The sequence below is a fragment of the Chelonia mydas genome, chromosome 16, assembly GCF_015237465.2.
Source record: "Chelonia mydas isolate rCheMyd1 chromosome 16, rCheMyd1.pri.v2, whole genome shotgun sequence".
Classification (NCBI taxonomy): Eukaryota; Metazoa; Chordata; order Testudines; family Cheloniidae; genus Chelonia; species Chelonia mydas.
In genome coordinates, this window is record NC_057857.1 from 2,332,057 (window position 1) to 2,359,324 (window position 27,268).

The window sequence follows — 27,268 nt, forward strand, 5'->3', positions numbered from 1 at the left end:
CCCTGTGTAATGTGTATACTTAGAGTTGTGCAGTGTGCTGCGTTTACAAAACTGCCTTTGAAAATGCCACCAACTCGTACACTCTGAATATGGCATTTTGAAGTTGTTGTTCCATTGTTCAGAAAGTGCTCCGAACTTTTTTTTAAAGCTAACATTAATTTCTTGATATCTACTAGCTGGGAAGCGTGGCTGACCACCATTCTGCTGCCTGTCTGAAGCTTTCCAATGAATAACCATACCCCCGTTGTTTTGGGTTAACTCTTTTGTAACCAGTCATTAGCAACAGAAATTATTTCAGTTGTCGAATACTGGAATTCCGTAAGGACTGCTTATCATGGGGAGTGCCATTTTGAGTGTGAACATTTATGGATTAATATTTTCTAGTAAACCTGCTGAAGAGTTTAGGATGGGCCAGACTATTTCATGGAAGAAATCCTAAGCTGCTGGCTTCCTTTGTTCTGATTTCACAGGCGAAGCACTATCATGTTTAAATCCTCTGAGGAGAGCATTTATTGTCCTTGATGTGCTCTATTTTGTCCTTGACCTCAACAAGGAAAAGGTTAAACACATTTCCTGCTGTCACGATTTGTTTTACATCCACATCTGCCAAAAAAGCATATTTTACAAGCATTCATTCTGTATTTTTCAGATGGATTAAACACTGAAAATAAAATGGTTATAAAAGCATTTCATTTCTTTGCTGTGGGGCTGGCATCAAAGGCTCTTTTTACTCAACAGAAATGAGTAGCAGGAGCATTCAAACTGTCAGAATAGGTTCTGTTGAAGATAGACTGATCTATAGATTGCAGTAAGGGATTTCAGTGTCAGATTCTGCAGTTCTATAATTCCATTAACCCTTTTTGGTCATGAACATCTGGAACAAAGGTTTCAGAGTAGCAGCCGTGTTAGTCTGTATTCGCAAAAAGAAAAGGAGGACTTGTGGCACCTTAGAGACTAACCAATTTATTTGAGCATAAGCTTTCGTGAGCTACGGCTCACTTCATCGGATGCATAAAGTGGAAAGTACAGTGAGGAGATTTTATATACACACAGACCATGAAAAAATATACATTGTAAGGAGAGTGATCACTTAAGATGAGCTATTACCAGCAGGAGAGTGGGGTAGGGGAGAGAAAACCTTTTAAAGTGATAATCAAGGTGGACCATTTCCAGCACATTTCCAGGAGTTAACAAGAACATCTGAGGAACAGTGGGGGGGGGGAGGAATAAACAAGGGGAAATAGTTTCACTTAGTATAATGACTCAACCACTCCCAGTCTCTATTCAAGCCTAAGTTAATTGTATGCAATTTGCAAATTAATTCTAATTCAGCAGTCTCTCCTTGGAGTCTGTTTTTAACTTTTTTTTGTTGAAGGATAGTCACTTTGTGGTCAGAAATCGAGTGACCAGAGAGATTGAAGTGTTCTCCGACTGGTTTATGAATGTTACAATTCTTGACATCTGATTTGTGTCCATTTATTCTTTTACGTAGAGACTGTCCAGTTTGACCAATGTACATGGCAGAGGGGCACTGCTGGCACATGATGGCATATATCACATTGGTAGATGTGCAGGTGAACGAGCCTCTGATAGTGTGGCTGATGTGATTAGGCCCTATGATGGTGTGCCCACATATCTATTCAGGGGACAGTTGGCAACGGGCTTTGTTGCAAGGATAGGTTCCTGGGTTAGTGGTTCTGTTGTGTAGTGTGTGGTTGCTGGTGAGTATTTGCTTCGGGTTGGGGGGCTGTCTGTAAGCAAGGACTGGCCTGTCTCCCAAGATCTGTGAGAGTGATGGGTCGTCATTCAGGGTAGGTTGTAGATCCTCGATAATGCATTGGAGAGGTTTTAGTTGGGGGCAAAGTTAATTCAGAAGAACACTTTCTAGGTTTGCTGCTCTTTTAATTTCTAAAACAAAATCAGTATCTGTAAAATAATGTGATAAGTGAACTCACTAGTACTAACTGTGGTATTTAATCCATGATGTATTTCAGTTCGTCTGACTCTAAACAAATTGTGAACAGCTGTGTTAAGCCAGTGTTTTGCAAAGTATGGGCTGCACCCCCTGGAGGAGTGGGGAGGGATGGTTACAGGGTTCTCAGAGTTGTGTACACTAGAATTTTTAATTTGAGTTAAACGATAGCTAATTTGAGATAAAAAGGCAAACTCGCTTGTCCATGCTAGTCTGAACACCCCACGTGTTTGTGATTTACAAGAACATGTTAGTGAACTTGAGTTAACTGGCAGTCAGTTCACTAAAGGTTGTTTGTTTGTTTTTTTAACTTGAACATAGATAAATTATCAGTTCTTCTCTAGCACCTCAGCTTTCATTTGTCTCTAGCTGTTGTGATTGTAGAGGAAAAAGCTTAACCAAGGCAGCTGGAATTTGCAAAGAAACTGAAACAATAGCTCTGAGGGGTGAGCCACACCATACGTTCTAATGTGTGCTAGATCGGGTGCCCATAGTGATACTTTAAATGTCCGCTTACATTCTTTTCAGAGCAATGAAATAATCAAAGAAAGGAGAGGAAGGATCATAATATAAAGCTCTCCACAATCTACTCTGAGTGACCATTCATTTTGATGACATGAGTAGGAGGGCTTGGAAGATACCACTTATTCTTTCCCCTAGTCTAAAAGGTGCCAACCCCAGCAAGGCATCCAAACCCCACAGAGCAGCCAAGCCCAAGGACCCAGGGGAGTGAGGTGTTTTGTTAATGAAAAAATTGAATGTTGCTACTTAGTTACAAGTTTTTTTTAAACTCGTTAAGGAATATGACGGTAATCTTGCACAGCAATGTTCTATTTCAGTTTAAAATCACACATTCAAACATTTCTTAACATCCTGTATGAATGTACAATATTCCTAAAAATTTTAAGGACACATTTTAAAATACAATTTAATTTCCTTTAATTAAAATTCTGGGTAATCTTTAACAGCCCATGGTGAGGTTGATTTTAGTTTAATTGATTTAGTTTAATTTTCTTGAAGGAGGCTTCAGCTTTCAAATGTTGGGGTAATGCTGGTTTAACCTTTGGGCAGTGGGAGCTAGGAACATCACAATATCGTCTCTATCCCGAGCAAAAAATGCCCTTCTCTCAGTACACCTCACAATGCCAAATGACTCCTTTAAATACAGTCCTGTGGGACCCTTAACATGGCCTGCATAGCAGCTTTAATATGGGAGCTAATTGCTTTTGCGTCACATTGGATACATAAACCTGCCACTTAGTTTTGAGCCGCACAGTTGCGACTAAAGACACTAACACTGCATTGGAGGACTCCATGCCATTTGATTCCTGCAGTTGAGGCATATGTTCCCCACTCCCAAAAGAACAATACAGCAAGGTGCTGTCATGCCTATGGGGCAGAGTTAAGGTATATGAAGCAGTTTCTTAACTGAGCATTTCCTGGTTTATGAGAGTGCCTGTAAGGGCTTTTCTACATGGGGAAATACCTAGAATAGCAGGATTAAGCTCAACCACGCAAAAGCAGTCTTAGTGCAGCATAAGAGTGTCCACCCTGGGAGTCAGTATAGAATAGCTTTTGTGTTTTAAATTCACACGCTGGCTAGTTTTGCAATAGTGTCCATGTGTAGACAAGCCCTAATGTTCACATTCCTCTCAGGATACATGCAACAGTTTTAACAGCTTTTTTTAAAGTGAATATTGAGCAGGTGAAAAGGGGTGAATCCCTGTAAGGATGTTTGTATGTTATCCAAGACAGAAAGAGGCTGAGGGTTGTTTTTTGTATGCAAAAATTGTATTTTAGCAGTACTCTAACTTCTGTGACCTTCCTCAGTAAGAAGACTGTTTGGCTCATCTAGATTAGCCTTTGGCCAATGTACTGGAGGACTGGTTTTTGGTAGTACATTTTCTAGTTTTTTGTCCAGTTGAATTCTGAAATGTGTTGAGTGCTGTCTTCCCTTCTCTTGTGAGATGATTCCACAGCCCAATAGATCTTAGGTCTTGTCTACATTAAAGAATTATATCTACCCAAGTTAGGTCAACGTACAGCCACCACAGTAATTACTGTGGTTTTTCACGTCTGCGTTACCCTCCTTCTGCAGATGATGCGTGTTGTCACCAGGAATGGTTGCAACAACTTAAGTGGAGCAATGTGGGGGCTGTCAGCCCCACCTCAGAGCTCACCGCTGCAGGTCGTCTCTTCCCAGCCCCCCCCCCCCCCCCCCCACGGGGCTCACCATTGCAACCCCCCACCCCTACCTGCTGCCATGGGGCTCACCGCTGCAGCCACCCTTCCACCCCACCACAGCCACGGGGCTGTCCCTGTGTCAACTTAACTCTGTAGTGTAGACCAGGCCTTATTGTTAAACTTTTCCTGCCCTTTCACTTAAATTTATTGTGCGTGCTTCTTTGGATTGGTGCATCTTATAAATTGCCATAAGATTCCCTTTGTGCAGCCTCTTCCTGGCCTTCCCTTCATATACTTGTGGGGTGTTTCTCTTTTCCCCCTCTCCCCACCACAATCATCCTTTAGGGTTTAGATAAGCTGCATGGTTTTTAGCTTTTTTGTCTTTCCTCAGGAGTTTGTCCCATTTGCCCCTAATCATATTGGTTGTTAAATTCACTTACAGCAGTTCAAACCAAAGCACCTAATGGATTCTCTAAAAGCACATTTAAAGCATTCATAATACTGTTTGCTTCAGGTTTATGCAACAGCACTGAGCTCTCATAATCTTTCCTGGGAAGGTTGCATCCTGAAATGTTTGCCTTTTTGCAGTTGGCTATATTGTGCAATTCAGTTGTCAGGTATTGTTGCACTGTGCTTCTCCAGTGCTAGCAGGAACAAAAGGTGGAACAGTCAGAGCCTCTTTTCTTTCTTTACAGAGAGCAGGCCCCAGGTGGTGTTCTTTCATTCGTTTCTGGTTGTTTGCCAGGAGGGCTGCAGTAGGCTTTCCTTCTATTAACCTTCATGTTAAACAGACTTGATAGTATTTCCCCTCAAGGCCGGCTGACTCCCCCTCTATCAAGCTTATAGAAAGAAGTGGGTCTGCTTTAAATGTAGGATGCAAAACACTTTATCCTGTCCAAGGACAGACCTGCCACTGAGAAATTATCATCAAACACGCATAGTCTACTGAGGCTATGTCTTCACTAGAAATGCTGCAGGTGTGCAGCTTAGTGCCTCAGTGTAGACACTCACTACAGCAATGGGGAGGGTTTTCCTGTCACTAGTCAATCCACCTCCCCAAGAGGTGGTAGCTAGGTCAACAGAAGAATTCTCCCCTTGACTTAATGCTGTCTACACTGGGGGTTCGGTTGGCTTAACTACGTTGCTTGGAGATGGATTTTTCACACCCCCAAGCCACGTAGCTGGGTTGACCTAACTCTTGATGACCATTGCACCAGCCAGAGAGACTAGAGTTAATAGCGTCTTACCAGGCATTGTAGAGTTCAGTTCCCAGATCTGGCTTAGTCTGAAAATCCACAAATCTCTGGGTGACACCAAGGTCAAATGTCAACTGGGGAATGCTCTGTCTAATTTAATGTTTCTTCCATAACTCTCTCCTTTCTAAGGAAAATGCAAAAAACGTGGAGATGGTTTGAAACTGGAGAACGACCCTCAGGAGGTGAGCCACCTTTGAGATGCAAATGTGTCTCCCTGTTCTTGTTAAGTGATTGACAGCTGACAACATGCAATCTCTTATGTCAAAGTTCAGATGTAGCTCGCACTCATATCTGCGTTCAGGGTGATCCGGCTGACACGTCAGCCGGAACTTGCTCCCAGGCTGAGGCGCTAGGCTGCCCCAGGGCATTGCACGGAGAGTCTGACCCACTGCAGCAATTCTGGCACAGTTTCCACCCTCCCCTGTTCCCTCTAGGGCATTGTATCTGTTGGGTTATGATGACAAAAGGGAGATAGAACCAGAACAGGGAGACCAAGGTTCCTTTTCAGGGTTCGTTATTGACTCACTGTGTGATCTGAGGCAAATCACTTAGCGCGATGCCTTAGCTGATCAGCTGTACAATGGGGAAAGCGATCACTCACCTTTTTAAAAGTGTTTTGAAATGTGTAGGTGGAAAGGGGAGTATTACTGCCAGATATTATGATGGGAGCAAACTGAAGGGAGCGTATGCCTCTCGACAGCAGCATTGCTGTTGTGCACGACATGTATACATGTGAAGTCAGAACATGTGACGCCTGCCTCCCCAGACAGCGTTTTGACCCCAGATGCACTTACAGAGCTTCTTTCACAAAAATCCCATTGTGCTCCCCTTTCAGGAAAGGGTGGTTTGAAGTCTCTGCTCACTTAATCTCTTTTAATTCTTGAAGTGCTTCGTTGCTCTTGGTCATGTGATGGTTCCCTGCAGGGCCCAGTGAATGAGAAGTATCCCACTTTGTGCTCTGTAACCATTCTATTGAAATCAGTGGGCCAATATGGTTGGTGTACAGAAAGGATTAATTCGTTTCCAATCTAGTGACTTCCCTGCTAGCACATAGATAAAGAGACTCCCTTTGATTCAGGTGTTTCTCTGGCCATGACATGCCCAGTCATAAGTTCGAAGCCCACTTTCCCAGTGTGAAGCTATGTATGAAAGCAAATCATACTGCTGCTGTGCCATTAGAATGGAGGGTAATTTCACATTAAGACGTAGCCCTGCTGCAGGTACAAGATTGTAATGGGACCCTGCAAATTTGCAATTAGGACTGCAAATACTGAATTTTGAAAACAATCTTAATGCGGCCAAGTGTACTATTGTTAACAATCAATATTGCTGCTAGAAAGTGCCAGTATCATTACAGGGCTGGGGAAGGGTGCAGCAGAAGACACTCTCTGGCTGTGCAGATCAGCAGTGCATAGCACACCAAACGTTCAAGTTTGGAAAGGAACAAAGAAAGGGAGTTGCTTTACTCTAGACATGTTTTGCCTATTGCAGGGGTTCTCAAACTGGGGGGTCAGGACCCCTCAGGGGGTCGTGAGGTTATTACATGGTGGGGTCGCAAGCTGTCAGCCTCCACCCCAAAGCCCGCTTTGCATCCAGCATTTATAATGGTGTTAAATATATTAAAAAGTGTTTTTAATTTATAAGGGGGGGGTCACACTCAAAGGCTTGCTATATGAAAGGGGTCACCAGTACAAAAGCTTGAGAACTACTGGCCTATTGTATCCTGTAGCTGTCTATGGAATCAGCTTGTCAAGAGGGGATCTAAGGTGATGGGCTCGAGAGGAGAATGAGATTGCAAGTGCTAAAATACTCCTGCTCTCTTAAATCGAACACTTAGCTTTTCACAGAACACTGGCAACTCTCAGATCCTGCTCACTCAGGCGGTGTAAGCAGTGAACTATTTGAGAAGCCTTGTTCAAGTGGAGGGGTAAAATCCAGTGGTGCTCTTTTTTGTGGAAATGCTCCCATTGGAAACCTTGGTACTCTTCTTGATACCGATTTGTTTTTCTTAGAAGTCTGAAGCTGTAAGAGCTGGAGTATTTACGGTTTGTGTTTCTTTCTGTTTCCAGGCAGAGTCAGAGATGGCTCTGGATGCGGAGTTTCTTGATGTGTATAAAAACTGCAATGGAGTAGTGATGATGTTCGACATCACCAAGCAGTGGTAAGAGAGGAGCAGTGATACATGCAGCTTGAGTCTCACTTGTTTAATCAAAACAAATGATCTTTAGATCCTGTGATTTCTAGACACATAAAGGTCCAATGAGCTGAAACAGGTTCCTGGCACCTAAAATAATTTTGCCTGTTTTTAATCTATTCCCCTGTAAAACACAACTTAATCTGTTCTAAACTAGCTGTCTCCCTCCATGTCCACTGATCTGTAATTCCCACTGTGCAGCAGGCTGAGGGGAAACAATTAGAAAATGCCTTTTGCAGAAGTTACTTATCCAGCACCCAGAGTGTGTTGAGCACCTCCAAAGGTAGATGACAAAGTCCCTGCTCCAAAGAGCTTCCAGTCTCAAGTGTAGGTATAATATTTAATGGGAGAGGTGAAAATCACAAACAGTGGGGAACAGGGAAGAGAGCCCGAGGGGAATAGGGAAATGTGGGTTTGTAAGTGCTCTGTGGACACAGTTTGGGGCTTCATTTGTTGGGCTCTTTTTTATCCCCTCTGCTAAGGGAGAGGAAACATGGAAGCGGGGATGGGAAGGGAAGGTGAAAGTGAGAGTGCAGGGGTGGCAGGAACTGGGGAAGAGGAAAACAAATAGAGTAGTCCTAGTGTGTCGGGGACATTGATTGGCCCAAGCTACAACTTGTGCCTTCAGCTTACAAGGGAGAATTGCTGTTCTTTGCGTGAAAAGGTGTCATGAACCCCTATGGGCAGTAATACATGAAACCCTAATGGGAGAGGGTTACCCATTGCTGGAACTCTCTTCTGTAGGCCTCACCACCCGATGCAGTGTTGTTTGGTATGCTCTTTAATTTCATTAGAGTTCTTGGCAGACTTCTGCACTCCAGCACTTCAAAATAAATAGACAGGCGCTAAAGCTATCTTACTCATCAGTATAATAGATCAGCCTGTCTAGACACTGGGATATAGATCATGCAACTTCAGCCACTCTGTATCGGTACAGCGTGTACTGGCTTATATGTCTGCAAGACAGGGATACTTGAACACAAATTCCTTAGCACAAGACAAGGAGGGCTCTCAGTTAAAATGATAAACCTGAAGTGGATCAAAGGAAATATTTCTATATGTAGCATATAACCTGTGGAACTCACTACCACACAGAATTGTAAAGGCAAATAGCTTAGCAAACTTGCTGATTCTATGTATAAGAATTGCACTTCCTATTCCTGAGGGCATTCTGCACCAAAAAATTAAAAATTCTGAGCACAATATTTTAAAACTTTGCAGATTTTATTTGTCAGTAAATAAATGTGGAGGCTTCAGCCTAGCAGTGAGGAGCGTAGGCCATTGGTTGCACTGAGGTGAGAGATCATCCTGCAGCCCCCCGCCCCCCCCCAGGCCCCCCGAACAGGGACTCCGCGGTGAAGCTGCACCTGACTGTGACACAGTGTAAGGGCCAAGCCTGCCCCAGAAACACCCTGGGGTCCTGCCCCTCTGCATCAGGGCATGCAGGCTCAGCCTAGCAGGATCCAAGTGTAGAGGGGCTTAGTGTGGGGAAGAGGGTTCTGTGTGGGGCAGTCTGGGTGTGAGCGGCTCAGTGGGGGATCTGAATGTACAGGGGCTCATTGGGGGGTTCCAGGTGCAGGGGCAATGGGACTGTGCAGAGCAGTCCAGGTGAAGGAGGTTGGGGCTCAGCATGGGGGTCTGGATGTGAGGGAGGTCGGGTGGGGGTGCAGGTGCAGCTGGTTGGGGCTCAGTGGGGTCGGTGTCTGGGGGGCTCATCGGGGTGATGCAGGGGCAGGGGGGTTCACTGGGTGGGGGGTTCAATGTACCTACTTAGTGGGGGAGCCCCAACTGCAGCTGCTGCAGAGGGGATGCCGCATGCTGGACTCCCGCCCCACCATCCCATCCGCCCACCCCACAACCGCCCCTTTCCCCACCTTCTCCCATATCTCAACCCCCTTCCTTTCCCATTGCCTTTTTCCTCCAGCCTTACCACGCCCACGCCCACCCCCACCCCCCTCGACCTGCCCCACCACGGGCGCTCACTATTGTACAGGATGGATCCCAGCACACAGAAGGCAAGCGCAACTGGCACTGGGACTCGAGGCAGCATCCAGGTACCTCTGCGCCCACAGAATTTGAGGGCGGGGGGGCAGAGGCACATGACTCCGTGTGCCCCCCCACACCTTGCCTCTGTTTTGGGGGCAACACCCCTCCAAACTACATCCATGGGCATTCCCAGCCCCACCCCTACTCTGGCACAACTTCCCTGTCACTTTCTGCAGGGAAGCAAAGAAATCTGCAGTGGGGACATGTTTCCTTCCTGTGCACAGTGGCACAGAATTCCCCCAGGAGTAACTTACACTATCTTTGATGACAACAAGAGCAAAAAGGGCATAATCCCAATCACCAGCTGGGGTGAGGAGAATATTCTCCCTATCCTCACACAACAGTGCAGAGTGTAGCCTTCTAGAATATTTTATATGGGTCCCTGCTCAAGGTACAGGACTGAGGTAGTTGGGCTGTTCTCTGTGAAATAACAGTATTAACTCAGAATGTGTCTGTGTTGTCTGTAGGTGGGCCTCAGAGGAAACTCACATGTGAGATTTGTACTTTGAATTTTTCTGTTTGCTTTGCAACTTTTCTGACTATGTATGCTAGTTTCCATTGTGTGCATGTAAGCTGTAAATGTAATATTGCTGAGAGTTCAACTAACCCATCAAGTGTGCTCACACTAATTATTTGTTTCGCCTTTTATTTGGTAAAGGACATTTAACTACATATTGAGGGAGCTTCCTAAAGTGCCCACCCATGTTCCAGTGTGTGTGCTTGGGAATTACCGTGATATGGGAGAGCACAGGGTCATTCTGCCAGATGACATGCGGGAGTTCATTGATAATCTGAACAGGTAAACAGGGCTGGCACCATACTGGCTTTCTGGGAGAGCAGCACGCCTCCACTTCTTTTCCATGCAATCCAGCCCCAGTTAACAGCATTGCTGTTATCTTCCAGACATGTGTGAGCCATTGAATTGCTCCCTTCCCTGATCATCCAAACCCCTTCTCATCCTGTTGGGTTTGATATCCCTTTATATTGTCCCTTTATACTGGGCTTTCTTCTCGCTCTATGGTGTTCCTACCGAACCTAAAAGGCCTGCACTGAGGGGGTGATTCTCAGTTCACAGAGTCAGTGAATAGCAGTGAGAGTCCCTGTGGTGCAGGCCTTTCAGAACTGCTCTATCCAAATGGAATTGTACTTCAGCCCTTCCTTTTGGGCTGTCTTTTTTTTTTTTTTTTTTTTTTTTTTTTTTCTTGCTGAAAGATTTTGCATATTACTTCCCCCTACTCAACTGTTCTATGAGCATCCATGCTCTGAAACCAGCACAGTGCCACTAGCTTTTTCTCCCTCTCTCCCACACCCTAGAGATTGAGCATCCCCATTGCAAGACTACAGATCCTGATCACTTCCAGGCTGTGTTCTCCCAACTGCCTGCCAAGCCTCTACTCTGGCATTTCTTTGAATCTGGCCACGAGGCTCTCTTTCATTATAGGTTTCAGAGTAGCAGCCGTGTTAGTCTGTATCCGTAAAAAGAAAAGCAGTGCCTAAGGTGCCACAAGTACTCCTTTTCTTTCATTATAGATATTGCCCTTGTTCGGCAGCAATCAATCAATCCACCTCATCGTGCCTTTCTCCTTCTGAGGGTTTTTACAAAAGCTTTTTTGTGTAACAGGTTTTCTTGTAAAGTCTCTCACTCACTTATGCCTACATCAGACATGTAGAAATGGAATCCATCACAAAGAGTGGCTTTGTACTAGTTCTTTTATAGCCACCTCTATTCATATTATACATACCGTTATCCAAGGTGAACTAATGTAACTTTCATGCCCAGTGCCGAGGTTTTTAATAGCTTCATTTAGGTCTGTTTATGGTATTAGAAATAAAAATGCACTGTAAGAAATGCACTTGTACAGCTGTGAAATACTTGTTCAGTAAGCCATTGGCCCAGCGTCCCAGCAGAGCAGTTTGGCCTGTCGGTTGCATGACACTATAGCACAACAGCTGCACTCAAGCCTTTCCCCTCCAGCCTTCTAAAGGGGTAAAGAGTTAATTTGGCTCCTTATGAGCTGTAAACAAAATAATGAGCCCCCTAGCAGGGTGAATTGTCAGCCTAAGTCTTGGGGTTGAAGATTTTCCTGGGAGATGAGGATTGCTCATGGTATAGAAGTCAGCACGTGCCTCTGCTGTGTATGTAGTCAGTTGGTCTCTGTGTAATTTTCTTTCCTCTGCTCATCTGATTTGGAACAGACCTCCTGGCTCATCTTATTTTCGCTATGCTGAATCTTCCATGAAGAACAGTTTTGGCCTCAAGTACCTGCACAAATTCTTCAACATCCCATTCTTGCAGCTGCAGGTAAGAGTCCGGGATTTACATGGTGCAGAGTGGGTGGGGAGAACTACCCTTTCCACAGGAACTAATGTGGGGATCCTTTTCTTCTGATGACCTGCTTTTCAGTTGTTAAAGGAATCTAGACAGATTATTGCTTTCAGGAGAGTGTTGTTAACAAAAGTGACTGGGCATTTTGTTTCCCATAACTGCAATGTGTCACTGCTGGTGAAGTGCGTGCTCTTCATTACCTACCTAAGCATATCCTTATCAATGTATAAAGGTTCCAAGGGTCTGTACCGTGCAATGTACAGGATGTGCAGGAATAAATCTGTACATTGCAGTGTTAATAGGCCAACAAGTCAAAATGGTATCTAAACTGTTACGCACGTGTATTTTTGTTAATACACAAACTTTTCTTAAATGTGGCCAATTAATTAAAACTCCATTAAGAAAATATCCATCAGTGAACTGAATGGCTTATGGGATGTGTGAAAAGTTGTGTGTCCTGATTTTCAATTGAAATTAAGCCCCCTTTGGTGGCAGCCACAGATCTTGACTCTGACATGGTTGTTCAGCGGTCTGTCTGGTTCCTTTGGACAGGTACCTGCATCTTGGAAATCTCTCCCCCTGTTGGCAGTCTCATCAGAGAGGCAAGGACTGAATGGGCCATGGTGGCTGAAATACCTTGTACCCCACAGGGACTGGTCCTGCTGGCATAGTGAGGGGAAGCGTGTGGTCTGGTGGCACTGCCACTGCTGTACCCTCTCCATGGTCAGAGGACTTCAGATCACGCTCTAGTATCTTTCATCAGCACTAAATTAACTTTAAAAAATACATTTTGTGTGTGTGTGTGTATCTAGAAGAACAAACATAGCTCAAATGCTAGTCCAGACTGATTAAAGCTCAGTTAATGTCTGTCATCCATTCAGTACTCCGTAAAGCAAACACAGCAAAGAAAGAGAGACCTTGGTATAAAAACACAGTGAAATCCAGCTAGATAGCAAATTCTCCAAGGAGAAACTGTATAAATCTGACACTTGCACTCATCTCTGCTCTCAGTAGAGAATGTCAAAATCCCTAAAGCTACAGTCTGGTGGTACAGATATTTGGGGTTTGCAGCCTCAGTTTCTACAATAAAGTGCCATCCTGCCGAAAACCACGCAGAATAACCTGTTCCCACATTACTGCTGGAGATGCACTCTTACAGGTCTCCCCTTGTTCCATATCTACCTGAGGAGAGCCAGCTCGGGCTTTCTGCCAGACTCACTGGGCTTCTGATCACAGTTCATAATGATACTCTCTCCTGTCAATATGTGGAATGATTGTCTTAAATGGAGGCATTACCAGAAAGTGCTCAAGTTTTTCATAGCTTTCTGTGCTTTAGCACCTTTAGTGAGAGGGGATCTTAAGGGACCTTTCATTTACATATGCTGAGAAAAAACAAACTTGATGTACATGATTTATGTAACTGAGAATTGAAGCAAATAAGGCTGCTTAATAATCTTTAAACAATGCAGTATAATAAAATAACTGAACTGAATCAAGAGGTAATTAATGTCTGTTTACATGGAAACTCAAAGAATGTGATTTAGTTAGAGTCCCTGTGGTGCTAAGATTGAGTGGCCATTGCTCAGATGGGTGATGTGCTTGAGATGACCTACTTGCATTCCAAGTCTCTTCTGTTCACTAGAGATGCCATCCAGTACAGTTCACGGACTGTGGTGCTGGGTGCAGCTGGCTGCAGCAATACCTGAAACGCAAATCCAGAGTTAATGTGTGAAGAGGTTACTGTTTAACCAGCTACTCTAGACTCTTTGCTTGAGCTGTTAGGTTCACATTGAGGGTGGGAGAGGATTCAAGCAGGAGCCTGCTCTGTCACTAATTCAGAAGCATTTGGGTAAACTGCGTCACTGGCAGCAGGTTCTAGAAGACATGAATGTGCAACATAAAAAACCTGCAGAAATGCCTCAAGGGCCATTAGCTTATCTAGAACAGGCTTCTGCTAATATTCCTACACCCACGAAGCAAGCATGATTAAGAAAGATGTTTGAATTTAGATCTTTGAGTGGTATTTTAACTTAAAGTGAAATGAAATATTGAACTTTCTACCTTGTATAATATGTGATGTAATTTGTAGTATAAAAATAATCATGTTGTACTGCGATAGTGGGACACAACTAAGCACAAGGGCCAGAGGCAGGACTTTGATTGGCATACACACTGACATCATTGTTAGATAAAAATGCATGCAGATATGTTTGCCTCCTGCACTGAAAGCCTGCAGCTGATGAGCTTTGACCTCTCCCTATCATTAAAAGGCTAAGGTGGACAGACTCCAGTTGATGCCACGTTACAAAGGTACTTGGAATTTCACTTCCCTCGGCCCAGAATTTGTTTCTGCGTGCTTGTCAGAATCTGTCAGGCCACTGACATGCTCTCCAGCCACCTCTCATAAACATATGCAGGGTTTTGAATGCAGCGCTTCCTGTCCCAAAGCTCAGAAACCACAGAATGAGTGTTTCCTATGTCACCTGTATTTGTAACCAGGTCTCTTGGGAAACAAACCACTAACTTATGTGGCTCAGTCACTCCAGGCCTCTGCCTTCTCCTGCTGTACTAATGAGAATCTTGCTATTGGATTCAGTGGGAGTAAGAGTGGACCCTTTGGGGCTCACTATAGAGAGGAAGTGCAACATGTTGGAGAACAGTGTGTGATGAGTGCACTAGACCTAGCCCACAGTGATGCTGTTCTTGCTTTCATAGTGACTCAGTCTCCAGAAAAAACAAAAAACTAACTGCCCATTCTCTGCCTTACAAAGTAAGGGTAAAGGAGAGGAAATCTCTCCGGTGCAAAAGGCAAATACTGTTTAGTCAGCCATTCTGCCTGATAGTGACTGGTCTCTTCATGTACCTAAACATAACATCCTACAGCTCTTGGTGGGTTAGTTAATTGTATCTGAGATCCCAGGTTGCTCTCTCACAGGGCCAGTGTTCTCCTTCCTGTCTGGTGTGTGGTGGTGTGGCTTAGTTTTAAATTACGCTTCCCTATCTTCATCTTACTCATGAATCTTGCAACAAGAGAGCGGAGGATGAAACTCATACTCTGAATATAAAGCAAGTCCCCTCCAGCAGCCCAGTCTCCTCACTTATTTATCAGCTGCCTGCCATGAGCTGGACTGATTAATTCCAGAAAGCAGTTCAGTCAACCAGGTATTCCTGACAGGCCTTTCCTGGGCACCGTTGGTGTGTGACTGTCAGAGGTTCAGCCATCCCTTCAGAACAGTCCGTGTAAAGAGACTATTCTGTGCATAGACAGTTCATCTAATTGCCTTTTCCACTGGAGCACTGAAGGTGGCATTCAGTCAAAGCATTATCTAGAGCTCAGTTAACTCAGTTCTAATGAGTAATTTAGTGTTAAAATAAGTTTGAGGTTTAGATTGAAAAATTCTAGGGTGGACTAATTGCTTGGCTTGTTCTGTAGAACACTGAGTTTGATTTTTTTTTTTAAGTCTACACATGACTGACTGTTAGCTCCAAAAGTCAACAACACGGTTTAGTATGTGTCTGTGTGCAACAACAGCATGTGTGCTGGCTGACCAAATATCACTCTGTTCAAAAAATGTTTGCCTTCTCACTAGGATTGTGGTCTGTGGACTACACGCTAGTTTTTCTCACTTGCATTTGAGGCTATTAGAGATTTCCCTGCACTGAATGATGCAACATTCCTCACCCCTGTTCTAATATGTGAAGTAAAAATATAGCCCATGGATTACTAAAAATAAACCTCAAGTTCGTTCTCATAGCAGACAACTTGAAGGAACATTGAGGGTTAGGGAATTATTAAAAAAAGACTTCACAGTTCAGGGTCAAACTTGGGACATCTTTCTCCCTCTCCCTTTTCTCATGCTTCAAGTTGACTGTAAGCTCGTTGGGGTAGGAATTGTATATCTACAGTCCCTGGCACAAGTGGGCCCTCATGGAAAGGGGTACTGCCATTATAAAAGTAATAATCGGGACATGTTTGTGCTCGGGCATAGATGGCCACTTCCTGCACCTCTTGGTCCCTAGCCTGTGGGAGACGTGGATGGTGCCACTCCAGACATGGAATGTCCTGGCTCTTAGTGTCATCGTAAATCTGTGTAGCTTGTTGCGTCAGACTCCCCAAGAGGCCTACATCAAAAAGCTATGGATGGAGCCCACGTTTGTTCAGTCACTATCAAAACCTAGCCCAGTGTGGTGTGCTTTTGGTTGACTTTTTTTTTTTGTGAGGAAAGGAGAGCAGGCTGGTGGTGGTGAATTTTCCCATATGGTATGGAGTCAGAAGCTGAAGGTTTTAGCATCTGGGTATGGGACAGTTGAGACTTTAACACCTGCAGAGGCAGTCCGGGATTATTCATCAAGCACATTAGCAAGATGTTTCTTCTAAGAAGTCAGCAGTGAAATAGTTAATGTGACATTTTAAAGTGTTGTCTTTCTGTTTCAGAGCTAAGAAACCGCTGAGTTAAGTGGGACTGTTCACACCTCCGAGCCATTGTCTCAGGCCATATCTACACTACCACTTTTGTTGGTAAGAAAAGGAGTACTTGTGGCACCTTAGAGACTAACCAGTTTATTTGAGCATAAGCTTTCGTGATGCATCCGATGAAGTGAGCTGTAGCTCACGAAAGCTTATGCTCAAATAAATTGGTTAGTCTCTAAGATGCCACAAGTACTCCTTTTCTTTTTGCAAATACAGACTAACACGGCTGTTACTCTGAAACTTTTGTTGGTATAACTCATGTCGCTCGGTTGTGAAAAAACACCCCCTGAACGACATAAGTTTCGCCGGCATAAGTGGTAGAGTGCATAGGCTGTGTCCGTGAGAGAGCTTCTCCTGCTGACATAGCTACTGCTGCTCGTGGAGGTGGTTTTATTATGTCAACAGGAGAACTCTCTCCTGCTGGCACAGAGCGGCACGAGCAATCTCACAGCAGTGCAGCTGCATTCATTCAGCTGTGCCGCTCTAGGCTTGCTAGTTTAGACACAGCCTCAGGCTGTCCATGTTCAGGAAAACAACACTGCTTCGGTTTATCATATTGCCAACCCCAAGTGTTGGAAACATGTGAACCAAGCTTCGGAATTCATGAATGGCTTAAAAATCATAAGAATTTTAAATACATAAATGTTGCGTTCTTTTTTCTTTGCCCCCGGTTCTTGAGGTCATAGTTTCAATCTCTTCTCTGCAATCCTGAGGGCTAGACACTTTCATTTAATAATAATAAATAAAGCTGAAATTCTTAAATAATTTGATTCCAGCAATGGGGGGGAGGACGATTGTAAATAAAACATCAAATATTGTGACTCTCCTGATTAGAATTTCAAGAGTTGGCCACACTGGTTTACATTCAATTCATGTTTACAGGGTTATTTTCACAACCATGTTGACTAGAAACATAGCTTTCTAAAATCCGAGCTTTGATTCCAAATCATAGTTCTGTGGCAAATTGCTTGGCTGCAGAATACGTAGGGCCCTGATTATAAAGAAGAAAGGCCAGGTGTTGGGATGGCTTAGAAATGAGCCTTCTCTTAAGCAGCCATTATGTCTGCTGTAAAGGCAAATGAATTCCTTGGTGTCAGTATCTTCAGTGCGTCTGTACACTCATAGGAGCATCGTTCTTTTATATTCATCCAGCTGGATGACTGAATTAAGTCCCATTAGAAAGCAAATGCGCGACCCGCTCACTGCACCAGCTGAACCCTGCCTCTTGGTGATAATGGAAAGTTCTTGTATCCAGAGAATCTACAAACAGTGTTGGTGCAAAGTAGTGATGTCACTGATGTGCATAATTTTGTATATTCTTCTCATAAAGGGACATATAAGCAATCATTTAGTTGAAATTCTTTAATTATTGCTCTGTAGCGTATTACACTTTCCTGCACACAGCATGTTTGTGACACACACTCATCCTTACAACAGAGGATGCTGACTTTCAGAATGAATACCTTGTTTTTGCCCCTCTGCTTTCCATTGTATTCCTTTATTTAAGTTGAACACCTTGCCGGGGGCCCTAGCTGCTGTTTAATTCATTATGATGGGTAGAGTGGTGACATTAGTGCGGATACAAGATCTCGCAGTACTGGCAAGCTCCCAGATATCTAGTACAGTGACCGTTCCTGCTCAGACCTCTGTTTTATTTTCCTTTCTTCAGAGGGAGACATTGCTACGGCAGCTGGAGACGAATCAGCTCGATATTGACGCTACGTTGGAAGAGCTCTCAGTGCAGCAGGAGACAGAGGACCAAAACTACGAAATGTATGTCATTGAGCCCTCCTTTCTAATCTTTCTGCTGGAATCTACATAGCTCTTGTCTGTTGGGCAGCACTGCACTTTACATCAACCAGGGGAGGTCCAATGGATATCATTTAGTATTTGTTCGGATACTTCATTTTAATGTAAAATAGGAGATTCTCCAATGCAAAGCTTGTTCTTTGGATTCCCTTCAGACATGTGACCTATGGGAGGGGGAGAAATTGAAGGGAGCTGGATCAGATGAAATGGCAGAGCGCGAATGAGGCACGTGGTGTAAGGGTGATGGAGGAGTATGTCACGGCCTCTCCTGGTGGAAGGGAATGCTCACAGTGCACTCTAGTGCTTCAGCAAGGAAACAGTTCCCATTCTTTTGGCTGTCGTCTTCTGGCTAATCGCGTTAGCGCTCATTTTGTCTCTGAGACACTAAGGTATTTTCTGTTGATCTCTTCAGTAGTTCTAGAAGCTTATTAAAATGTGGTCATATTTCAGAGTATGCTTCCTGTGTGTTCGGTATCATATCCACTTAGTTTCCTGCTTTGAGTGAGTTTCTACTCCGGTTAGCCTTGTAGAACCAGTACCGCTCTGGAGGAATAAGTTGGATTCTGTTCAAATTTGGGTGTATCAACAGTTGTGTTCAATAACTTCCAACTGCAGGGTATTTATTGTAGTAATGTACAAGCCAGACAGAACACAGGTTGGCTTTCCAGTTCCCGGATGACTGGAAAAAGGCTAATGTAGTACCCATCTTTAAAAAAGGGAAGGAGGAGGATCCTGGGAACTACCTTTTCTGCCCTGCCTACCCTTCCTAAACAGTTTATATCCATCCATGACAGTACTCCAGTCATGTGAGTTATGGCTCAATGGGTAGTGATCAATGGCTCAATGTCTAGTTGGCAGCTGGTACCAAGTGGAGTACCCTAGGGGTTGTTCTTGGGGTCGGTTTTGTTCAACGTCTTTATTAATGATCTGGATGATGGGATGGATTGCACCCTCAGCAAGTTTACAGATGACACTAAGCTGTGGGGAGAGGTAGGTACACTGGAGGGTGGGGATAGGGTCCTGAGGGACCTAAACAAATTGGAGGATTGGGCCAAAAGAAATCTGATGAGGTTCAACAAGGACAAGTGCAGAGTTCTGCACTTAGGACGGAAGAATCCCATGCACAGCTACAGGCTGGGGACTGACTGGCTAAGCAGCAGTTCTGCAGAAAAGGACCTGGGGATTACAATGGATGAGAAGCTGGATATGAGTCAGCAGTGTGCCCTTGTTGCCAAGATGGCTAACGGCATATTGGGCTGTATTAGTAGGAGCATTGCCAGCATATAGAGGGAAGTGATTATTTCCCTCTATTTGGCACTGGTGAGGCCACATCTGAAGTATTGCGTCCGGTTTTGGGGCCCCCACTACAGAAGGGATGTGTAGTCAAATTAGTCCAGTGGAGGGCAATGAAAATGATTAGGGGGCTGGGGAACATGACTTATGAGGAGAGGCTGAGGGAGCTGAGCTTGTTTAGTCTGCAGAAGAGAAGAGTGAAGGGGGGATTTGATAGCAGCTTTCAACTACCTGAAGGGGGTTCCAAAGAGGATGGAGCTCTGCTGTTCTCAGTGGTGGCAGATGACCGAACAAAGAGCAGTGATCTCAAGTTGCATGGGCGAGGTCTAGGTTGGATATTAGGAAACACTATTTCACTGGGAAGGTGGTGAAGCACTGGAATGGGTTCCCTAGGGAAGTGGTGGAATCCACTTCCTTGGAGGTTTTTAAAGCCCAGCTTGATAAAGCCCTGGCTGGGATGATTTAGTTGGGGTTGGTCCTGCTTTGAGCAGGGGGTTGGACTAGATGTGTGCTGCAAGCTGGATTTAGCCCAGCACCCTTTGCTTTGGGAAAGTGCTCTTTCTTTTAAATCAGGGTTTTGAAAATGTCCCTAACTGCTGCTTGTTAGAGATGCTGAGCCACCGATCCCAAAGTGCAAACATTATGGCAGCCCATGCCTGAGTGCTTCTTCCCCACTAACAAAAGTGCAGCAATATTTTAGGATTTGTCTGGGCTTTCGCTGTGCTCTAGCTGTGACACTGAGATCCCTGGCGCTAAATCTCTTGTTGCATCAGTGGTCAATGTGGTCGTACAGGAAGAGCCACAGCACCTTCAATCCTAGGGACACAAACGTCTCTGGAACTACTGCATGGAACCCCACAGGCTGATCTCTGGTAACATGCGCTCAGGAGCTGCTTACTCTCTGTACAGCGTCAGGAGCTGGAGTAATTTACCCTGAGTTCTCGGTCAGATAAATATGACCAGTTTTGCACGGCAAGGACTCTCAGCCAGTCAGATTTTTCTCCATTCCAAACCATTTTATAATAAAATTATTTCAAGAATAGCTATTTTTTGCTGTATGTAGTTCCTAACTTCCCCTGCATGCGAACACCTGCATTTGTAAGGCGGGAAAACTGAACTGGTCAGTACTGCTCACCGATGTGGCTCTTGCTGTGGGATTATCACGCTTGGCACGTTTCCACTAACCCGTTTTGTTAAAAGTGAACTCTTGATGTATTGTCCTTTCCCTGCTGGCTTGTTAAAATGAACAGAGGTGACACAGTGCAGCTGACCCCTGGCAGATGGTGACGCATTGTGCTGGTAACTTGAATGCGGTAGGTGCATGAATTTCTACAAGGTCATTTGAGCTTAAAGCTGACAGTGAATTGAAACTGGCATGACTAACACTGTTCATTACGAGATGCTGCCACGTATTGCAATTGATGCCGGGGTTAAGTGACTATTAATGTATCTCCGCAGTTGTATAGCACTGAGTTGACTTCCTTTCACCTTTCTACTTCCACGGTATAGATGCTGTGGGTGCATAGGTGTCATTGTCTCTAAAGAGTCAATCAGCATATCAGCCACAAGGGGTAGCAATGTTTGGTGAAGTCTTTTAAATAGGCACATCCCAGTTGATTTTCCCCCCACCCAGCCCATGTGGTGGGTAAAAGCTATGGGATCAAGAAAACTGAAAGTGTCCCTTTTGAAGTGCACATGGGTCCAAACAGCACTAAGTAATCAAGTTTTGTCTGTTTGTGTTGATGTACTGGACGTGACCAGGGACAAAAAAAATGAGCCAGAGGATGTTGTAAAGGCCAAGACTATAACAGGGTTCAAAAAAGAACTTTAGATAAATTCGTGGAGGATAGGTCCATCAATGTCTATTAGCCAGGATGGGCAGGGATGGTATCCCTAGCCTCTGTTTGCCAGAAGGTGGGAATGGGTGTCAGGAATGGATCACTTGATTTCCTGATCTGTTCAGTCTCTCTGGGGCACCTGGCATTGGCAACTGCCAGAAGACAAGATACTGGAGTAGATGGACCTTTGGCCTGACCAAGTATGGCCATTCTTATGTTAGCACAGAGAAAATCTCGTGTTGATCATTTGTGTAGCTACTGAATAGTATTGGCGAGAGTGCACTCCTTTGTGGTAAGCCATTTCATCAGCTCCACCTCCTGCATAGTTGGATGTAAAAACATCAGTTCTCTAATAGTGATTGTATCTGCTGTATGGGGTGGTGATCTTTTATCATGTTGAATATTTTAGTGAGAAGCCTTCAGTGATTCACTGTGTCATGCAGCTGATAGATCGACAGAACACTGTACCTGTTACTGTACCCTTTTTTCAAATCTGTCTTTGATGTATTGAATGATGTTCAGCAGCACTTGATGGATTCTGCCTTGGCAAGTCAGGCACCAATCTTGCTCTGGGATTACGTGCTTTTCAAGGAGTGGTGATAGCAGGTTTAAGATAAGATGCTCACACAGTTTGTAGAAGTGACCTTCGGCAGCAGGTCTTCCGCTCTTCTTTCTTTGGCGGCACCGTGGGGGTGCGCGATCCAAAAACTTTGGAGACCACTGGTCTAGAGGATAAACTACATAAGCTGAATAAGTCTGTTGTGTGCCACCTTGTGTTTTCTTTGGTAACTTCACTTTGGAGCAACAGCTGGATCACTGTCGTGAGCAGGGCTCACTTTTTTTTGTTTTGTTGTTTACTATAGTTTCAACCAATTTGCCCGGTACTGAAGTCAGGTTTACTGGCCTGTAATTGCCAGGATCACCTCTGGAGCTCTTTTTAAAAATTGGCATCGCGTTAGCTATCCTCCAGTCATTTGGTACAGAAGCTGATTTAAATGGTATGTTACAGACTACAGTTAGTAGTTCTGCAATTTCACATTTGAGTTCCTTCAGAACTCTTGGGTGAACACCATCTGGTCCTGGTGACTTATTACTGTTCAATTTATCAGTTTGTTCCAAAACCTCCTCTAATGACACCTCAATCTGGGACAGTTCCTCAGATTTGTCACCTTAAAAAGAATGGCTCAGGTTTGGGAATCTCCCTCACATCCTCAGTTGTGAAGACTGATGCAAAGAATTCATTTAGTTTCTCCGCAATGGTCGTCTTATCCTTGAGTGCTCCTTTAACATCTCGATCATCCAGTTGCACCACTGGCTGTTTAGCAGGCTTCCTGTTCCTGATGTATTTAAAGTTTTTCCTGTTTTTCCTATGCATCGCTTCCCAAGCCAAAGATCTCTCTGATTGAAGCTATGTTAACATTGGCACTCTCTGGGCTCTCAGTCTATTACAGCAAGAACTAATTGTGCATCAACCCAGCCAAAATGCAAGTGAGTCTTTTTCTATCATTCAAATCATGAAGCCAATAGACAACTCATCTGGAATGGGGTATTGCTTGCCCACTGCTGGAATCCTGTCTACCTTGGAGTGATGCTAGACCACGCTTTCTTTCAAGCATACATGGAGAAGAGAAAAGACAAAATTAGCACCTAGAACAACATACTCAAAGCTTGCAAATTCAAAAGGGGGAACCAGCTCGGCAACACTGTCAGGCACTGCACTTTCACTTTGCTGTTTGCAAAAAGAAAAGGAGTACTTGTGGCACCTTAGAGACTAACCAATTTATTTGAGCATGAGCTTTCGTGAGCTACAGCTAGCGATGAAGTGAGCTGTAGCTCACGAAAGCTCATGCTCAAATAAATTGGTTAGTCTCTAAGGTGCCACAAGTACTCCTTTTCTTTTTGCGAATACAGACTAACACGGCTGTTACTCTGAAACTTTGCTGTTTGACAGCCAAATACACATCTGCTGTGGGAAAGATTAGGTCATGCAAAGAAGCTGGCCTCTGGAGGAACCAAGCACCATGAAAGATCTTGTTAGGGCTACAGACCAGGCCATATCATGTGCCCAGCACTGGAAAAAGCTATATTTGTGGTGGAAGGACACAAGAAAAAGATCAGATCTCAGTGTTTTGCCCAGAAACACACCAAAACATAACTTATTGCTTGGTCTTAACATGTGCAGCAACATCGATGTACTGTGATGTCCTTCTCGAGTATTTCCAGCCATGTGTGTCACACTTCCGGTCATGTACCTCTCAGTGATTTTCTAAGTGGTTCAGTTGCTCTTCCACAGGCGGGGGTTTCCCCGGGTAGATCTGTTTGCCACAGGGCCAACGCCCAGTGCCCGTGGTTCTGCTCGTTCCAGGGCCGCTGCCCGGGCTCACTCGCGGACGCGTTTGTGATCCCATGGAGAGGGGGCTTGATGTATGCCTTCCCCCTGCTCCCCTTGGTGCACAAGGTCCTGCTCAAGGTGTGCAGGGACAGGGCAGCGGTGATCCTCATCGCCCAAGCCTGGGCCCGCCAACACTGGTACACATCACTCCTAGAGCTGTCGGTGGACACCCCAGTAGTCCTGCCCCTACACTGGGACCTCATTACACAGGATGGTGGGCGGCTTCTCCACCCCGACCTGCAGTCACTGCACCTGACGGCATGGAGGCTCTATGACTAAATGCCCTGGAGAGCCAGTGCTCCCTTCCTGTGCAGCAGATTCTGCTTGGCAGTAGAAAGACCTCTACCAGGGCGGCCTATATGGCAAAGTGGAAAAGGTTCTCGTGTTGGCGTGAACCCCAACAGGTGCAGCCGGGCAGGTGCAGCCGGGCCAGGCCCTGGTGCAGGCCATCCTGAAGTACCTCCTGCACCTCAAGCAGCAAGGGCTAGCCCCGTCCTCACTCAGAGTGCACGTGGCAGCCATCTCCACCTTCCATCTGGAGTTCTTGGGGGGCTTGGTGTTTTCCCACCCAATGGTGGGGCGGTTCCTTAAAGGGTTGGAGAGAGTGTTCCCATACTGCCGCCCCCCAGTCCCTCCATGGAACCTTAACCTGGCCCTTTCTAAACTCATGGGACCCCCTTTCGAGCCCCTCGCTACCTATTCTCTCCTCCACCTTTCCTGGAAGGTGGCGTTTCTGGTTGCCGTTACCTCGGCCAGAAGGGTGTCTGAACTGAGGGCCCTCACCTATGAGCCCCCATACAGTATTCACAAGGACAAGGTGCAGCTCTGGCCGCACCCCAAGTTCCTCCATAAGGTGGTGTCCCAATTCCATCTGGGCCAGGATATTTGTCTGCCAGTGTTCTTCCCGAAACCCCATACGGACCCGAGTCACCACAGCTTGCACACCTTGGATGTGCGTCAAGCTCTGGCGTTCTATTTGGAGCGTACCAAGCCCTTTCGCAAATCTGCGCAGCTGTTTGTGGCTGTGGCCGAGAGGTTAAAAGGCCTCCCAGTGTCGGCACAGCGGGTTTAGTCTTGGATTACAAGCTGCATCCGGGCGTGCTATGAGCTCGCAGGTGTTCCGGCCCCGGCAGTTGGCAGAGCGGTCCTCCAAGCAGTTGTTCCGTGACTCCTACCCTCCTCCAGAGGTAAGCTTGTGATTCACCTAATGTGGAATGGATGTGACCAAGCACTCGAAGAAAAACCGGTTACTTACTTTCTCGTAACTGTTGTTCTTCGAGATGTGTTATTCACGTCCATTCCACCACCCACCCTCCTACCCCTCTGTCGGCGTCGCCAGCAAGACGGAACTGGAGGGGGTCGGGCTGGCAGGGCTATATATGCGGGGCGCAGTGGCGCCACTCGGGGGGCCCGCCGGGAGCCGCTAAGGGAAAAAGTTTCCGACGCTCGTGCATGCGGCGTGCGCACACCTAATGTGGAATCTTGAAGAACAACAGTTAAGAGAAAGTAAGTAACCATTTTTTACTACTCAAGAAAGAGATCTTGGATAGTTTGTGGATAGTTCTCTGAAAACATCCACACAGTGTGCAGCAGCAGGCAAAAAAGCAAACAGAATGCTGGGAATAATTAAGAAAAGGATAGATAATAAGACAGAAAATATCATGTTGCCTCTATATAAATCCATGGTACGCCCACATCTTGAATACTGTGTGCAGATGTGGTTGCCCCATCTCAAAAAAGATATATTGGAATTGGAAAAGGTTCAGAAAAGGGCAGCAAAAATGAATAGGGGTATGGAACGGCTTCCGTATGAGGAGAGATTAATAAGACTGGGACTTTTCAGCTTGGAAAAGAGACAGCTAAAGGGTGATAAGATTGAGGTCTATAAAATCATGACTGATAGAGAAAGTAGATAAGGAAGTTTTTTTTACTACTTCTCATAACACAAGAACTAGGGGTCACCAAATGAAATTTATAGGCAGCAAGATTAAAACAAATGAAAGGAAGTATTTCTTCTCACAACGCACAGTCAACCCGTGGAACTCCTTGCCAGAGGTTGTTGTGAAGGCCAAGACCATAACAAAAAAGAACTAAATAAGTTCATGGAGGATTTGGTCCATCAGTGGCTATTAGCCAGGATGGGCAGAAACGGTGTCCCTAGCCTCTGTTTGCCAGAATCTGGAAATGGGTGACAGGGGATGGATCACTTGATCATTCCCTGTTCTGTTCATTCCCTTTGGGGCACCTGGCACTGGCCACTGTTGGAAGACAGGATACTGGACTAAATGGACTCTTAGTCTGACCCAGTAGGGCCATTCTTATGTCAGTGAACTTTGCACATTACAGACCTGCTGAAGTTGTGAACTCTAGGTGGGCAGACCCCTGTGCCCACATGGATTCTCATTGCAGGATCGAGGTATAAATTACCCTAATAGGAGAGATGGGAAGGAAGGTAGAGAGCAGATTAAGTCAGTTCAGAGACTAAATTAGCTTAGTGGGGTCTGTCCCCAGTCTCTTCCCAGGGACAGGCGAAGGTGCTCCCAGTTTCTCTGGGGGCAAACAGACCACAAGACCCACTTAGCTGCTCCTAGCCTCCCACTTTTCTTGAGCTCCCCCTCCTTCACTACCCTTGCCACAGGGACTGTTCCCCCTCAGCTACTCCTCCCACACTCACTGCCCCCTCCCTGAGGGCACAACTTTATGCCCTCACCTCTCCTTTCCCCTGGAGATTGACTTCCCTTTCCCATCATACTGGACCCTCAGGCTCCCTTTTTGCAGCTTCCCCGTCAGACTCTATTATTCTGCGGGGGACATGAATTCTGTGCGTGTGCAAGTGGCACAGAATTCCCCCAGAAGTAATTCTGTGGGTTCACGTCTCTTTGTTGGAGTCAAGGGCTAATTCAAGGCAAAAATCCTTAATGCAGAGTGGGGACTCAGGAGGACTTCACAATAGATGTATCCATATAACCACCACAGTATGGTGCTAATTAGCCTTCTTAATAGCAGTCTTAGCAGAGGCAATGACCCTGGCAGTTTGCTTTCTGGGGTGTAAAGCACATTCAGGAAACCCTCTGGTACATCCTCTGGGAGGTATAAAGTACGGCAGGTCCTAGTCTTGTTGCCTCTAACCTCCCATGTAATCAGGTCTGTTTCTGTCCTGGCTTATGTCTGCCATCTTGCTTGTAGCAAGTGATCCGCTCTGGAACTCTTGAGTCCAGAAAAGCTCATTGCAGAGGGAGGGTTTGATATTCTGAGGTGCAGTCCACATCAGTGAGGGGTGTCACCCCAGATAGCCAGCTGCCAGGGCAAGATTGGGTGTGGGGGAATGAGATGTGCACACAGGATTTTTAGAGGGCACCAGTTTCCTTTAAGTCAGATAGTGAGGTGTCCCTTATGTTTCTTTAAGGAATCTCCATCCTGCCCCAGGTTTGATGTCGAGCCTGTTAGGAAACCTCCACAGGTTGCTGTTCTACGTGGTCAGATGAAT

General features: G+C 45.3%; 1 protein-coding gene across 5 annotated transcripts in view; it reads left to right on the forward strand.

The window, feature by feature from the left end:
• RABL6 (RAB, member RAS oncogene family like 6) overlaps positions 1–27,268 on the forward strand; it is a 99,960-nt gene that overhangs the window by 39,125 nt on the left and 33,567 nt on the right. For 4 of the 5 annotated variants that reach the window (XM_027829875.3, XM_043530130.1, XM_037879458.2 and 1 more), the window contains 5 exons: positions 5,542–5,594; positions 7,482–7,573; positions 10,311–10,451; positions 11,849–11,954; positions 18,119–18,222. In XM_027829875.3, the coding sequence (XP_027685676.2) occupies positions 5,542–5,594; positions 7,482–7,573; positions 10,311–10,451; positions 11,849–11,954; positions 18,119–18,222 (496 nt within the window). The remainder of the gene's footprint in view (positions 1–5,541; positions 5,595–7,481; positions 7,574–10,310; positions 10,452–11,848; positions 11,955–18,118; positions 18,223–27,268) is intronic. The other variant, XM_037879460.2, reaches the window with a different exon arrangement.